Genomic DNA, 14,824 nt, shown 5'->3' on the forward strand with positions numbered 1-14,824 from the left:
CCCGCTTATAACTGAGCCAGTCTGTATCAGAGACATTGTCAATTAATTTAAATGTACCACAGCAGCTGAAAAATTACAATACTATAATTTATCATTGATGCGAATAGCAAGAGAAAGTAACAGAATGAGCATTCCCTTTGCTCACGATTACAGTGTTTCCCCTTTTACTCCACATGTACTTTAGTGGACAACCTCCCAAGGAACTGCAATTGATTGTTGCATTTTGTCTTTCATCCTTCCCCTAGCAGAGGAAACATTGAAAGCTTTGTACCTTGCCATGTTTTGATGAATTGTCATGAATACCATCAATAGGTTCACTACTCATACACAGCAGAAGAAATAACATGAGACATTCTTTTATTACTCCCAAAGTGGGGGACATTTACCCGTTACCACTGTAAAGAGCAAATTGCAAAGATGCTAAAAAATAAAACGTCTAGTCCTACAGTAAGTACACGTAAAGGAAGCACTAGCGGTTATTATAAATGTTATAAACTCGCATGGGTGCAAAGACAGTGTACGTTTATTCAGGATACACATGAAATACTGCAAAATTTACATTGAACATATATTAATATGCTAGGGGTGTCACAAGACACCCAACTCCTGAGACGAGACGATGCACGAGATTGGGTCCACGAGAATGAGATGCGATTTTAACATTAATTTTAATAAGATTAAAAAAGAAAAAACATGACTGGACAAACTAACTTTTTTATTTAACTGAGTCACAAAACAATGTAGGTGGGTTCTGAAATGTTTATTGTCCCACAAATTGAGGCTCAAAGATATTATTGTCAACATTTTTTTAAACCAAATAAACTTTGTTATAATAATATATGATGATAATAATACAGCTCACTGTTTTTGTCTTACCTTCTTGTCTTTGTCTACTTACGTCAGGGCTGTCCAGCTGCCCTTTGATATTTATAATTAAAAAAACTATTTAGAATTGGAAAAACAACATTACACATATTTTAAAGACAATTCTTTGTGTTTTTAATAGTATCAAAATTCTATCTTTTTCTAGTTACATTATGCTTTTGTGCTCCTGTTTGCCACTTTTGCTGGGTTGTTGTTTGTTTTACTTCTGCAATGACCCACATTCCACAGATGGCCCCTGAGCCAAAAATGCGTGTTTCACCGGAAGGGCGAGGTGCTGCAAGGTGACGGAGAAGTGTGTCCAAACTCTCCCTTCTTGGCTGTGTTGGTCAAGACCTGGGTTTCATTTGTTGTTTTATTTTTCAGCTTTCAGACATGCATTGCATGGCGGTACGGAGGTTGGCGGATACTTCACCTTTGTTGATGGCTTGTATTTAATTACCGAATAAATGCATGACGCAAGAAACCATTTAATGCGCACCCTTACTTGCTAAATATAGTGACCATGTCACTAAATTGTCAACACGGATCCCTTTTATGTATGAGGTGTGGTATGAAAACGAAGCGATGATTGCGGGTGCTTGAAAGTTGGCACTCAGCCTAATGCAATGACCATCAACAGAACTGCTCGGTGATGAAAGGTGCAGATAAGTCAGATCATCCACGTGGGTCAATCTGACAGATCTAAATAAAGTTGGTCAAATATAGAATTACTACAGCTTCTGCTTGGACATCAAGTAGCAAGCAGCTGTTTAACTCTGATGGAAAAAACAGCCACACGTCACTTGCTAACGCTGGGAACATCAAGGCCTCCCGCACTGCCACTTCCGTATTACATGTACTGTATCATCATTGATTGATGATGTGTTGACCGGGTTTCACATCTCTCGTCAAATAAAGACTTTTTTCGTAGCTATGCAACTAAAAATGCCTGCTTTGTTACAGCTTTTGTATTAGATGTCATAACATTGTATAGGAGTTCCTCATGAAGTGGCCAGCGACTTCAATTTTGTCTGATTCAAGCCGTCATATCCTGATCCCAAAGTTAGGGTCGATGATGCATCATACATTGTCATGATGACACAAGTAGAAAATATCTGTAGTTTGACTAAGTTTGCATGAACTTGACAAGTAAACATATTTTGCTGTTTTAATTTCATACAATATAATAGACTTATTCAGGGCCTAGTTCACATACTGACAATGTTTTCTGGTTTTCAGGAAGATGAGGTCTCGCCAGCTAGGAAAGCGACCAGAGGACGCCAAAAAGGAGTTTACCAGGTAATTTAACACGCTCACAATACAGTATCGCTGACAATATCTTCACACTATTTTCACATTAAAAATATTTACTTCTTTTCATCAGGATGGGAAAGGATTTTTGACAGGAGAGCTTGTATGGGGGAATGTGAAGGGCTTTTCTTGGTGGCCTGGAATGGTGATACCTTGGAAAACCAAGTCTGCACCTCAGGGTTTTCGGAGGGTGGAATGGTTTGGAGATGGAATGTTCTCAGAGGTTACAAGCACACCACTCATTTTTGTTGTTGTTTTCACATGAATGTACTGCAATCTGTAGGAATTATTTCTATTCTGTACAACCCAACTTTCTGTTCCAGACCACCACAGAAGGTTTGCTGCCTTTTCGTGTCTTCAGTACATGTTTCTGCAAAAACTCATTTGCCAGCCTACCCACCTACAAGGAGGCCATCTTCCAGGTCATAGAGGTAAAACACACAATCTACATTTATGTTTGTGTGGAACAAAAATGTGATTCAACATGAAGTAGCCTTTTGTCTTTTCCTGTTCTTCCATCATCCCATCAAAGCAATTTACTGTACTGTATAATGCAGTGCTCTGCAGTCAGCGTGAGCAAGGCCTTCTCTATCAGAAACACTGTCCGAAATGTACAACTTAACGTGACATTGTATTAATTTATTCCCAACAGTTTATTATCTTCATTTCGTAGCATGTTTCTTAGCTGCACTGCGTGTACGTTACTTTTTTTTCCCCAGATTTCAGCTTCTACGTGTTGCTATGTCAGTGTAATCTGCCCAGGGCCTTTAGTATCACAAGTGCTGGCCCATGCCATTTACACACTAATAGCAATAGAGCTGGGGGGGTTTTCCAGATTCATCTCACAAGGCCATCTAGCTGGCTCACAGTGACATCAGCATTTTTCTGTCCTCTGATTGGTTGGTGCCTGAAAGTCCATTCCCTAACACACTAATACCTAACAAGTTACAAGTGCGCTTCAATGCCACATCACATGATCAGCGGCACTGAATCGATCCCGTTCAGACATGAAGAAAGGAAACAGACATGGAGTTGTTTATCATTCTCAGTGTGTTATATGAATAAATAAGTGAGTTCATGTATATATTTTATATGCAAGTCAGCCCGGGAAAGGGTTTGTTCGCCACTTCCACTGGAAGCAGCGCTTTCAGTGAGTGGTCATTGTGATGTAGTTTATTTCATTTTTTTTGTTTTTGTCATCTATTAGATAAATATTGATTCTTAACTGCTTGGTGTAGTGTAGAGGTTTTTTAGAGGGGATGTATTCCAAGATAAAGGGTTAACTGGGTTTGTTGTTTGAGTAATAATGGTATTCACCCCCAATTCTGGAATGCTACACATTGTTATAATGTGCTTTTGAATATTTTTGATTTCTTTAATTGTGACGTGATAGTGGTGGTATTAAGAGGTGGTTTGGGTCACTTAAGTCCCCACTGAAATGCGCTGGTATAACCACCACTGGCATAATGGGACAAAATGTTGGAACACACACACACACACACACTCTACTGCGTTTAGGTGCAGAAGAGTGCAGCAGCTCGCCCCTCCTCTCCCAAACCATCCTGCTAGCTTGAGGTTGACTTCGCCTCAGATTTGGGATGAACATTTGCAATAAAAGAGACTTGTAATTAGTCGATTTCAGCCACAATAACCCTCCCCATCTCTTTAATTGCCATTGTTCACTGTGATGAAGGAAGCTAACCAGCTAAGCATTATAAAATGTATAGGTACTCACCACTAATCAATGGTAACGAACAATGATGATGATAAGGACATGTATGGCACAGTAAGTTGACGCGTTAAACTTTAAGAACTTGCTGTGACAGTGCTTCTGATTTTTTTTCCTTTATGTATGGAACATTGCTTTTATTCACTCCAAACGTTTCTCCCCCTTTATCATATCCAGAAGTTCAACCTTCTCCTGCAGCATCATTACCTTTTTTAAGCGCATAGGTTTGTTGCCAAAATCCAGAGAAGGTGCAGGACGTTTGGGTGGCACCGTAGGGCGTAAATGCTAGCTTTAAAAAAAAAATTGAAAAAAAATCACACCAAAAACAACCACTTGTTCGAGATGAATATAGACTGATCAATGAAATTGCATATTAGGAAGAACAACGTGCCGTCTGCGTGCTTCTCTCTGTTTTTATGCAGCATCGCCACTGGAATGGCACAGTAAATGTAACGTACTTATTATTTTCGAAAAACACGTGAACTTTCAAATGTTGCACAAGTGTTTATGTCAAATCAATCAAAACGATTTAAGTGTGCCAAACAGTTGGCTTTATGGTCGGGCATGTACAGTGGGGTGGTGTCAAAGCAAGGTAAATAGAAAAATAGAACGCAGCCTTTTGTCGAGAGACATGGCCCAATGCACTGGGTCTCTTTAAGCTCTCCTCCAACCCCCCGCTCTTCCGGCAGGCAGCCTGTACGTGTCTTGGGGGCACTTTCTCTGACTTCCGCCGAGTGCTACTGAGAAACACCTCCAGTGGGGGAAAACTCAATATACTATCCCCAAATTTGTGGCTCCTATGAGAAGCGCGATCAAAACATCTGGAGACTTTATGGTTGCGTTCAAGTACTTCGTGGAGCGGATCGCTGTGGCACTTAAACTACGCTCACGCGGACGACAAAGGAGAGAGACAAAGCCATCGAGCGCTGTATTTTTCAATGAATGTTGAACTGTTCAGCGTCCAGTCAAGTAGGCAACCCGAAATGAGATTGGATGTTTTGTTTAAGAAAGGCTAATTTAACCGCTAGGTCCTTAACTATCGTAGTAGGCAAACTATCGTGCTACTGAACGCAATGTATTTCAGTCAATCACAGCACTGATTGGTTTTCGTAGCACCTATGAACAACCCACACCATGAGCAGTCTCCCTCTCAAGTTAAACCATTCGTTTTAATTTGGCATTTGATCGGTTCTGCAGCTACTCATGCAACATCTGTCTTGAAGCTGCTATTTCCCACTGTACATGAACTGAACAAATTCCTGATTGGCTGCAGACAAAGGATATCGGACAAAGCAGACATTCTAGTAAATAATTATCATAGTTTCAACACAAAAGAAGTATGCCAAAAAATAATTTAGTGCCCAAAAGAGCATCATACTCTGTCATTTGGAAATGGTTTGGTTTTGACCCATCAGATTATAAGCAGTCCACAGTGATCTGCAAAGTTTGCAGGATGACTGTTAAAACATCAGGGGGTAATACCACAAACTTGTTTAACCATCTAAGAGTGCAACATCCCAGAGAGCATGCCTTGAGTTTATCTTTGCGAGCATCAGCCACACAACAGGCCAGTGGATCCAGGCAGCAAAGGTCACCATATGTAGAGCCTGAGAAGAGGACAAAGTCTGGTCAAGGCGGAACAAACAGGGAAGAGGTGACCCTGCACATTTGTTGTGACTCTATTAAATTATATTACTATCATGTCAGTTTATTGTGTCTCACTTTTCCATTAACAATAGTAGCACTATAACAAAATACTTATGAACCATTAATACTGTACATTAGTACTGTAGTTAGATTGTTTTGCATTTATCATGTGACAATTAATGAAACGCAATATCTGAATACAGTTGTGTGTACTACAAACTACTCTTTGTCACACTGCAATGGATCAAGACCCCGCCAGGTCCCTGTAAATAAAATACTACATCAAGTATGTAAACTAGTCTAATCTGCTGCAGCCAAAACAATATTCTTTAACACTTGGTGATTCACCAAATATCATTAAATATATTCGATCAGTCCATCAGTCAGAAGAAGCAAAACATCTCTTTTAAGATTAAATATTGTCGTTTTCTAGTAAAATGATACGTACAAAATGTCTTTTGCAAAATGTAATACCAGATCAGATTCCGGAGCAGAATAATCTGCAAAGTCAGTGTCAGGCCATGTTTCAGTCAATTACAAAACGTGTCATCTGCAGCTCGCAGGTGAACGCTGCGAGAAGTCCTTTGAGGAGGCAAAGGGAGATAAAGAAAAAGAACTCAAGCTGATGCTGGACTGGGCCTTTGAGGGATTTCTGCCTTCAGGACCAGAGGGATTCACACCAGCTGGTAAGTGCACATTCACAAGTCCAACAGGGAAATTCCTCGATTTTTTTACTCAAAGAGTGAGGGAATGGTGATTAAACATCGCAAAACATACTTTCTAAAAACATTTGTCTGTATAATTTATTGTGATTTTTCTTCTTAATCTCTGGTCTTCAAGATAACGCACAAGTGGATTCTGACTCCACTCTGTCTGACTGCCAGCCACCAGTCAAAAGGAAATATGCTTTAAAGAATAGATCAAGCACCTCCAACTACATCTACAGCAGAGGTAGGTAACCATGTACTGTACAGTATCTCATACAATTTCGGTATATGTTCTCAAGTAATCATACTATCTCATTGAAACAGATACTGTATACTTTAGAGTACAGTAAATTCCGGTGGATAAGCCGCACGTGTCACGTCATAAAGTGGCATATTGTGGCGCGCAGAGTCCGTGATGACCTGTCAGCTCTTTATTTGACAGGAGCCAATCGTGACTTATAAAATAACTCACGTGAGTTTGTCAACCCATTGGAAACTGCAGGAGGTTATTACTCAATATGTCTGTCTCATGGTTTCATCTTACAAACAACATTAAACTCATCACACAGCAAATAACAAACGTTATACCTCGGAAATATAGAAATGTATCAATACAAGTTTTATATGGAAAAAAAACCCCAACATTTTAAAGTGTTCCCATAGAAAAAAGAGGGGAGCTGACATCATTGCAGCACCCCAATTAATGCGTTGCTCAGACGCAATGCCGTATTCAAACAATTAGTAGTAGTTTTGAAGTACAGGAGATGTCACAATATTAGAATTTAGCCGCACCACTGTATAAGCCTCAGGGTATAGCTGAAAAAGTAGCAGCTTATTCACTAGAATTTACGGTAGTCAGTGTACAGCTTCTAGAGCAGTACTGTATAAGTTTACTATTCACAGGGGCGTATTTAGTCATTTGGGAGGCCAGGGCAAACCCAGCCATTGAGGCCCTCTACATCCTTGTATTGCAGTGACAAAAGGTTTTGTTTTGTTTTTTTTTTAACTTTTAATTCCCATTTTTCCAGAAAGTGAATATGTAGTTTAGGCCACTTTTTTCCTACTTTTGAAATCTGTTAATTATCTGTCAACTTAAGTTGCTAGTTACATTAGTTACATGTTTATAGCTAGTTACATGTTTATTTAGCGCCCACAGGGGCGGACATACCATTAAGTAAGCACGGACAATTGACGAGTAAATAAACATGGCAATGTAACTAGCAACTTAAGATGACAGATAATTAACAAATTTCAGAAGTAGGACAAAGTGGCCTAAATTACATACTCACCTTTTGTAAAACTGGAAATTAAAATACATTTTAAAAAAAACTTTTGTCAGTACAGTACAAGGATGTGGAGGGCCCCGATGGCTGGGTTTGCCTTGGGGCCCCAGATGACTAAATACGTCCCTGAGCACTAATTATAGATTATGCATTTTGATGTAGTTTTAAGCACGGGAATTAAGACTAAAAGAGTAATATGTACTTTAAATCGAAGAAAAAAATCAATTATCAGTTTTTATGAGACGTTTGGGAGTCCCTGGAAATCTCGGGGCCCCAGGCAATTGCCTAGTTTGCCTAATATTAAGTCCGCCCCTGACTATCCACTATAAGCGGCACAATGCATTGTCTAAATAGCTGGCAACACAAGTGTGTAACCTTTCAGTTAACATGTCCACTTTGCACAGGTTGTTACTGAAATACTACCCAGACGCTACCCAGAGAATTGCAAACCTGCAAACATGTATTTTTCATGCACGGCACACATATTGACCCTCAAATATGCTTGTAGGTGTCGCTGCTGCTATGTTTGTTGCATTTCTCTGGTTTCAGTTTCCTTATTCAGCCTGCCTTGGGTCGCTTATGCCAGTGCAGTGATTGGTTGGCATGTAGTATGTTAGACTATTTCTTGTCTCCGCCTTCTCCGATTTCAGATCAACTGACTGTTGTCACAGGCCCCCTTTTCTCTTTAATTACCATTGTTCGCTGGCGGCAGGAAGCTAAAACGCTAAGGCTATGTCTATATGTATATTTTTTTTAAAAGGCACCACCCCGGTGTTAAAACAATGTCCATACACAGGAGTGGAGTTAAAAAAACAACACACACATTCACCGGCTGTCATGTGCATTTGGGTTTATCAGAAGCCTGACAAATCAACCATGGCTGACTTGGCATTATAACACCTCTGTTGATCTATATAGTGACATACATCTTTAAAATCAGCACTCGCTTACATGGATCCCAGGAAGCATCATGAATGTTTTTTTTCTTAAGTTAAAAAGCACACACATGTAAGTCTATGCTGTACAAAATGAAACCAACACTCATTAGTCAATAACTTTATATTCTGTTGTTAAATAAGCTTTAAAAACAGGAGATAATGTTTGTTGCCTGAAACCAAAACACTCTGGCATCATGACAAGTAGCATTACTAGATTACTGGATTTAATTTTAATACCAAAAGGTCAAGAACGCTACACAGAATATACAGAGACGCTAAGAAAGTAGCATAGTTTCTGGGTAAATTATTAGAATAAGTAAATTTTATTCCCCACAACACAAAACATTGTTTTCCCATTTGAATTATTTGTTTTGACATTTCACTTACAGAATTTATACTGGAGAGGCTGAAGCAAAAAGGCACAAAAATTGAAGGTGAGTTCTGCCCTTGCATACTCATGTCTGTATTTTACAGTCTAACCTTTAATGATGAATTCTAAAATGTAAATGCTTGATGTTTCAGATCTTTGTTTGTCTTGTGGCACCTCTGAGATAGAAGTGCAGCACCCATTGTTTGAAGGCGGCCTTTGTTCCAGATGCAAGGTAAGTCAGCGCCAAATCTGTTTGTCCATTCTGGTCCACTTTGCAGCCTCTGTCCAAACCGCCAACCTTTACAGTCCCAAATGCTCCAAAAACAAGTCTGACTGCTTGCAGGAGAACTTCACAGAGACGCTGTATCGCTACGATGAAGATGGCTACCAGTCATACTGCACTGTGTGCTGTGCAGGGTCAGAGGTCATTCTTTGTGGCAACACCAGCTGCTGCAGGTAAACAACCTCTTAGGGATGGCATGCATGATCACTGCCATTGTTCATGCAAACATAACCTAAATTCCAGTAACAAGTTAAGTAAATGTAGCAGTTGCAAACAAGTTGCCCTGGTTGTTACTATTTAACTACTGGAAAGCTGCTCTATTAGCTTCTCACAGGTCACAGGTGATAAAGTCCACATTTGTCTTCTCTGGTGTCCATGGTAGATGTTTCTGTAAGGACTGCGTGGAGATCCTGGTCGCACCAGGAACCTTTGACAAACTGAAAGATGTCGACCCCTGGAGCTGCTATATGTGCCAGCCGGCACAGTGTGAGGGAAACCTTAAAGTCAGGCCAGACTGGAGTGTTAAGGTTCAAGACTTCTTTGTCAACAACAGTGCCATGGAGTTTGTGAGTACTGTTCCACACTGCAGCACCCATACACGGGCAGTTTGACAATCCCCATGAAGGGTGAATGTATCCCTTGCTTGAGCCTGCTTGTTTAAAATTCCCCATTTTTATTATTTTGTTGTCGGGACTGTATCCTTTGTTATTTTTAATTAATTCTCCTCAGCAGTGGACACTTTGAATGTCTCACTTTACAACAAGAGCAGACTGTAGCGCTACTCATACAGACAGCCATGATTCCCCACACTACTTCTACATGTAGCATCTAGTTTGTAAATGTCTCTTGCCACATTTTAAGAATTAAAAACATTTTTCCAATCTTTTCTTCTTCACAGGAGCCGCACAGAGTTTACCCTTCCATCCCGGCTGACAAACGTAGACCATTGAAGGTTCTCTCACTCTTTGATGGAATTGCAACAGGTCAGTTTATCTTGTTGCCACTATGTAAAACAGGACATAAAGTCTTCAAGAACCTGAAATTTAATGGTAAATTAAACGGGTTGTATTTATATTGTGTGTTTCTACCTTAAATGCATTCATAGGTGATGTGTCAATGCCACCCACATCCACCCGCCACTCTCCCATTCACACAATGCCTCCCCTTTTACTTCTTGTACATCTGCATCACGATAGGCTATCTGGTGCTGAAAGACCTTGGCTTCAAGATTGAACGCTACATTGCCTCAGAAATATGTGAAGATTCCATTGCGGTGGGCATGATCAAGCATGAGGGAAAGATAGAATATGTAAATGATGTACGCACAATCACAAGGAAACATGTAAGTGTACAATTCACGCCACTCTAATTGCTGAAGATATTTGGCAGACGTCTTTTTAAAAAATGGATAAACCTAACATATATGTTGCAGCTGGCTGAATGGGGCCCATTTGACCTGCTGATAGGAGGAAGTCCATGCAATGACCTCTCCATGGTCAATCCCCTTCGAAAAGGATTGTTTGGTATGCTACCTGGATCTTATTCATTGTATTGGAAGAAGGAAATAAGCTAATACGAGTTTCATCTTGATCCTGCAGAGGGCACTGGAAGGCTATTCTTCGAGTTCTACCGCATTTTGACAATGTTAAAGCCAAAGGAGGATGACAACCGTCCATTCTTCTGGTTGTTTGAGAATGTGGTGTTCATGTCAGCCAGAGACAAGACAGACATCTGTCGATTCCTTGAGGTAATCATTTGATATGACTGGCATAAGCTACGGGGAAAGTTGTAGTGTTCATAATTTGCGGTCTCCACTTTTCAGTGCAACCCAATCCTTATTGATGCTGTGAAAGTCAGCCCTGCTCACAGAGCACGCTACTTCTGGGGAAACCTCCCTGGCATGAACAGGTACATTATATCATCATGTTCCATACCTGCATATTTTGCACAACTCCCGGTGTTCTTGCTTTTTTTTTTTTGGCATATTGTTTAACAATCTACAATCTAACAGTGCTATATACCGCATGTTTGAGCTATATTATCTATTTTACCACACTGACCAAAAAGTTAGGTGGTTTATTTTCAATTTACTTTTCTCTTCAGACCCCTTGCTCTCTCTCTGGATCACAAAGCATCTCTTCAGGATTGTTTGGAAGTTGGACGCATGGCAAAGGTAAAGAACAGCTTCGCAAGCAAGACGACGCTTGTCCCATTTGCAAGACAGTGAAAGGGAAAGAACTAATTAATTAACCATTGCATTTTTGTGTCTTCTTGCAGTTGGACAAAGTCCGAACCATCACAACAAAGTCAAACTCCATCAGGCAGGGGAAGGTAGGGCTTCCTGTCACCATGAATGGCAAGGAGGACTACCTGTGGTGTACCGAAATGGAACAGTAAGCATTTGTGGGCTCGACATGCTGTTTAAAGACAGCCGTAGCGGGTATAGAAATATAATCTGAATTATATACAGGGTTATTCAAAAAGAATGAACCAATTTCATGATGCAGTGCTTCCGTTCTCAAGCATCACCTTGGAATGAGTCAGTGACAGTCTGAAAGAGGAGTTTTCTCCGTTTTGAATGGCTGCCACAGGGGCGCTGTAGTCACATCGTTCCTCCGGCAACGTTGGTCGGTAGGAGGCCCAAGATCTTCTTCTTTGTGCTTGGCCTGTGCGATCCCTAGACCGCACCATGTGTGATTTTCTTGCAGAGATATGTAAACATCTTGTTGATGATGCGCTACCCAGTAACCTCGATGACCTTAAACATTGAATAACAACAGTGGATTGTGATATGCTGATACAAGTTTGGGAGGAACGCTCTATCGCATTGATGTTGCTCGTGCTGCGGTTGGTGGCTACATTGAACACTTGTACGACAGTGAATAAAACTTGATTGTGAGTAGAACGCTTGTGACTTGGCTGGAGTTTTCTATTGCTTTTCCTTAATAAAATATTGCGCAATGAAATCGGTTCAGTCTTTTTGAATGACCCTGTAGACAGATGAGCAAAGTAAACCGTTTATTTTCACACTGATGACTGCAACCGTCTCTGTAGTTGATTGATCATTAATTCAATTTGCAGCAAAGAAAACATCGAAGAAAATTGAGCCATCCTCAAGAACGCAGTTGGTCTGCACAAAATGTCGTCCTCATCTTATGGAGAGATAGAAATGGTGTAAACAAAGCACGCCCTTTCAGGGTTGCAAATCTGCCTCTTACGTGAATACACTTTTGATGGAGCATTTCAGGGCAACACGTATAAAGCTTTGCACCAATGCTGTCTCTCAGGGTCTTTGGCTTCCCCAAACACTACACGGACGTGAACAACATGGGCCGCATGCAGCGTCAGAAGGTCCTTGGCCGTTCTTGGAGCGTCCCAGTCATCCGTCACCTCTTTGCACCACTCAAGGATTATTTTGAATGTGAACAGCAGCTGTAACGTCTGTAAACGTGCAGCCACATCCTCCCCTGAACTACTGGATAGTTTCTTAAATAAGGATCAAATAATGTCTGTACTACTTTGAGAAGGAAGTTTATTTTCTTCAATGGTGCTGTGATCTACCAATATAGTGTATCGTGGCCTGTATCAGCAAGCAAGCCGGCATCTTTGGGCTCAGGACTTTCTAAATAGACCGCACTGACAGTGATGATTATAGCTGCCTCATATATGTTTACACCACTGTGCACTCCATTTATTACCTCAGTGAATTAGGAATCCAACCTCGAGGTCAATGGCAGCTGTAATCATTAGTTTTAGGTTATTCAATTGCGCCTGATGCTACTTTTCCCCATAGCACAGCTTCATTGTGCCAACCTTTTAAGTTTATTATTCTGAATGTTTTAACAATTTGGTGCCGATTGTATTTGACTTTTTGGAAAATGGTCATTCAGTGTCACCTGTGTTCCAGTTCAGTTGTGCCCAAACACTCAACCGGAGAGGCCACTTGCTTCCTGACACAGGCCCCAGGTCTCTACCTCAACTGTATTTTTCATTTTTTTAAAGTGTGGTTACTCATTTTCATAGGTTATATTTATTTTATAAATATAAATTATTTTTTTTCAACATAACATAGGAACTGTCGTTAACCACCATGGTTGACGAGAAAATGCAAGCTTCTGGTGCTGGATTTTGTACAAATCAGTTAGGATTTTCTGAAAAATCTTAATCTTTGTGATTTTTAATACTACTATTTTTTTTTTTTACAATTGTTTACAGTTCAGGTGTCTCTAAAAACACATACTCTCTGTCCATGTTACTTACTGAATCATTCTAATGTGCCAGGAAGTTGACAAAACATTGTTGCCTTAATTAATATTGAATCATGTGGCACATTCCTTGTCCCCGTATGTGTCTATCCAACTATCCGTATAGTTATGTAGACCCAAGCATGATGAAACCTCCTGTATGGTCAACATTTTTTAAATTGTTTTTGTATTATCCCCTTTGTTACTGTGGTAATGGTGCTAAATATCTGTACACTTCTCTTTTTTTATTGTAAAAGGGATATTTTAGCTTTTAAGCAGTGTGTGTATTTTTAAGCTGACATGCATACTTGGACGCGGTGTTCATGGTAACGACAAATGATAAGGAATTCAACCAGTGTTGTTTATTGAAGGAGCTAGTTTCATATGATTTTTTTTAAATGATTACTTTCTCATATTAACCAAAAATGACATTGCTTGATCTGAAACACATTTTTAGACGTTTTGAAACTTATATTTTTAATTATGAATAAGTTCAAAGACATAGTGCCTGTCATTTCTAAATGTGAACTATAAACTATCAGCACCATGATTAATAATACTGCTAGTTAAAGGAGAAATCTAATTGTTGCAATTGGCCTGCCTTTTAATCCTTTATTTGAACCTTCTTTTTGCATGCATGCATTTTGTACCATTTGATTTTGCATGCTCACAATTTTACATGAGAAATGATTGGTTTTAATAAAAAATATATACATGACACACCACAGTGAATGAAATCATTTGGACAATGACACTACCTCCCAGGGCTTAAGTATTCTTTCCATTTGCGATGGAGTTTCAGTCTGGTTGCTTGCCTGTATGTCCTGCTTTGTCACCCCAGGAACTTCTTTTCCTTCGTGAATCAGTCGCATCACCTCAGCAAAGGAAAGCTGCTTTTCCTGCGACTCCTCAGACTTCTCAGCTGTTTGTCTTTCAGCATCACCCCAAGCTGAAGGCTCAATGCTGCGGGCTGTTTGAGTCATGTGATTGAAACCAGAGCTGGACCACTGCTTGTAGCTGATGGGGTCTATGGGCTCAACAAACCTGTGAGAGCAGAGGAGGAATTAATGGCAGCAGAAAGTTATACTGACAACTTTATACTGACTTTTGTGGGTCAGCCCAGAATATGAATGTCAATACAGTGATTATTACTGTGTTTGTGTTTACTGAACTGCATTCTGCTGAAAGGGTTTTCTAATATTTTGTCTGTCTCTTCAGCTGTTACTGATGTGAATCTGACTCAGTAGTTCTCCACCACAGCAGTGGGCCAAAAGACAGAACAGTCCCTCGAAATATCACGACTTGATTATATTGCAGTTTTTCAGAAATTAATAGATGATGGCTGTTTTGTTGCAGACATGTAGTATTCTGGTCACTAGGCGGCAGTAACGACAAAACATTACATTACCTTCACTGCATGAAGTCAGCCATGGCATGTCCGACATAAT

The 14,824-nt window shown here is 40.1% G+C and overlaps 2 protein-coding genes across 6 annotated transcripts in view; one reads left to right on the forward strand and one right to left on the reverse strand.

The window, feature by feature from the left end:
* Positions 1–14,424, forward strand: part of dnmt3ba (DNA (cytosine-5-)-methyltransferase 3 beta, duplicate a) — a 26,478-nt gene extending 12,054 nt beyond the window's left edge. For 2 of the 3 annotated variants that reach the window (XM_054775931.1, XM_054775935.1), the window contains 17 exons: positions 2,104–2,163; positions 2,249–2,398; positions 2,499–2,606; positions 6,108–6,237; positions 6,392–6,502; positions 8,869–8,913; positions 9,002–9,081; positions 9,193–9,305; positions 9,515–9,698; positions 10,031–10,115; positions 10,329–10,474; positions 10,565–10,655; positions 10,731–10,879; positions 10,955–11,040; positions 11,236–11,305; positions 11,410–11,525; positions 12,420–14,424. In XM_054775931.1, coding sequence (XP_054631906.1) covers positions 2,104–2,163; positions 2,249–2,398; positions 2,499–2,606; positions 6,108–6,237; positions 6,392–6,502; positions 8,869–8,913; positions 9,002–9,081; positions 9,193–9,305; positions 9,515–9,698; positions 10,031–10,115; positions 10,329–10,474; positions 10,565–10,655; positions 10,731–10,879; positions 10,955–11,040; positions 11,236–11,305; positions 11,410–11,525; positions 12,420–12,570 — 1,875 coding nt within the window. In that variant the 3' untranslated portion in view covers positions 12,571–14,424. Of the gene's footprint in view, positions 1–2,103; positions 2,164–2,248; positions 2,399–2,498; positions 2,607–6,107; positions 6,238–6,391; positions 6,503–8,868; positions 8,914–9,001; positions 9,082–9,192; positions 9,306–9,514; positions 9,699–10,030; positions 10,116–10,328; positions 10,475–10,564; positions 10,656–10,730; positions 10,880–10,954; positions 11,041–11,235; positions 11,306–11,409; positions 11,526–12,213 lie in introns of all 3 variants that reach the window. The other variant, XM_054775941.1, reaches the window with a different exon arrangement.
* The window catches only part of LOC129181169 (uncharacterized), a 14,743-nt gene continuing 13,892 nt past the window's right edge, over positions 13,974–14,824 (reverse strand). For all 3 annotated transcript variants that reach the window (XM_054775954.1, XM_054775970.1, XM_054775963.1), the window contains one exon: positions 13,974–14,420. The gene's annotated coding sequence lies outside the window, so the exon portion shown is untranslated. The remainder of the gene's footprint in view (positions 14,421–14,824) is intronic.

This window comes from Dunckerocampus dactyliophorus, chromosome 1, assembly GCF_027744805.1.
Source record: "Dunckerocampus dactyliophorus isolate RoL2022-P2 chromosome 1, RoL_Ddac_1.1, whole genome shotgun sequence".
Taxonomy (NCBI): domain Eukaryota; kingdom Metazoa; phylum Chordata; class Actinopteri; order Syngnathiformes; family Syngnathidae; genus Dunckerocampus; species Dunckerocampus dactyliophorus.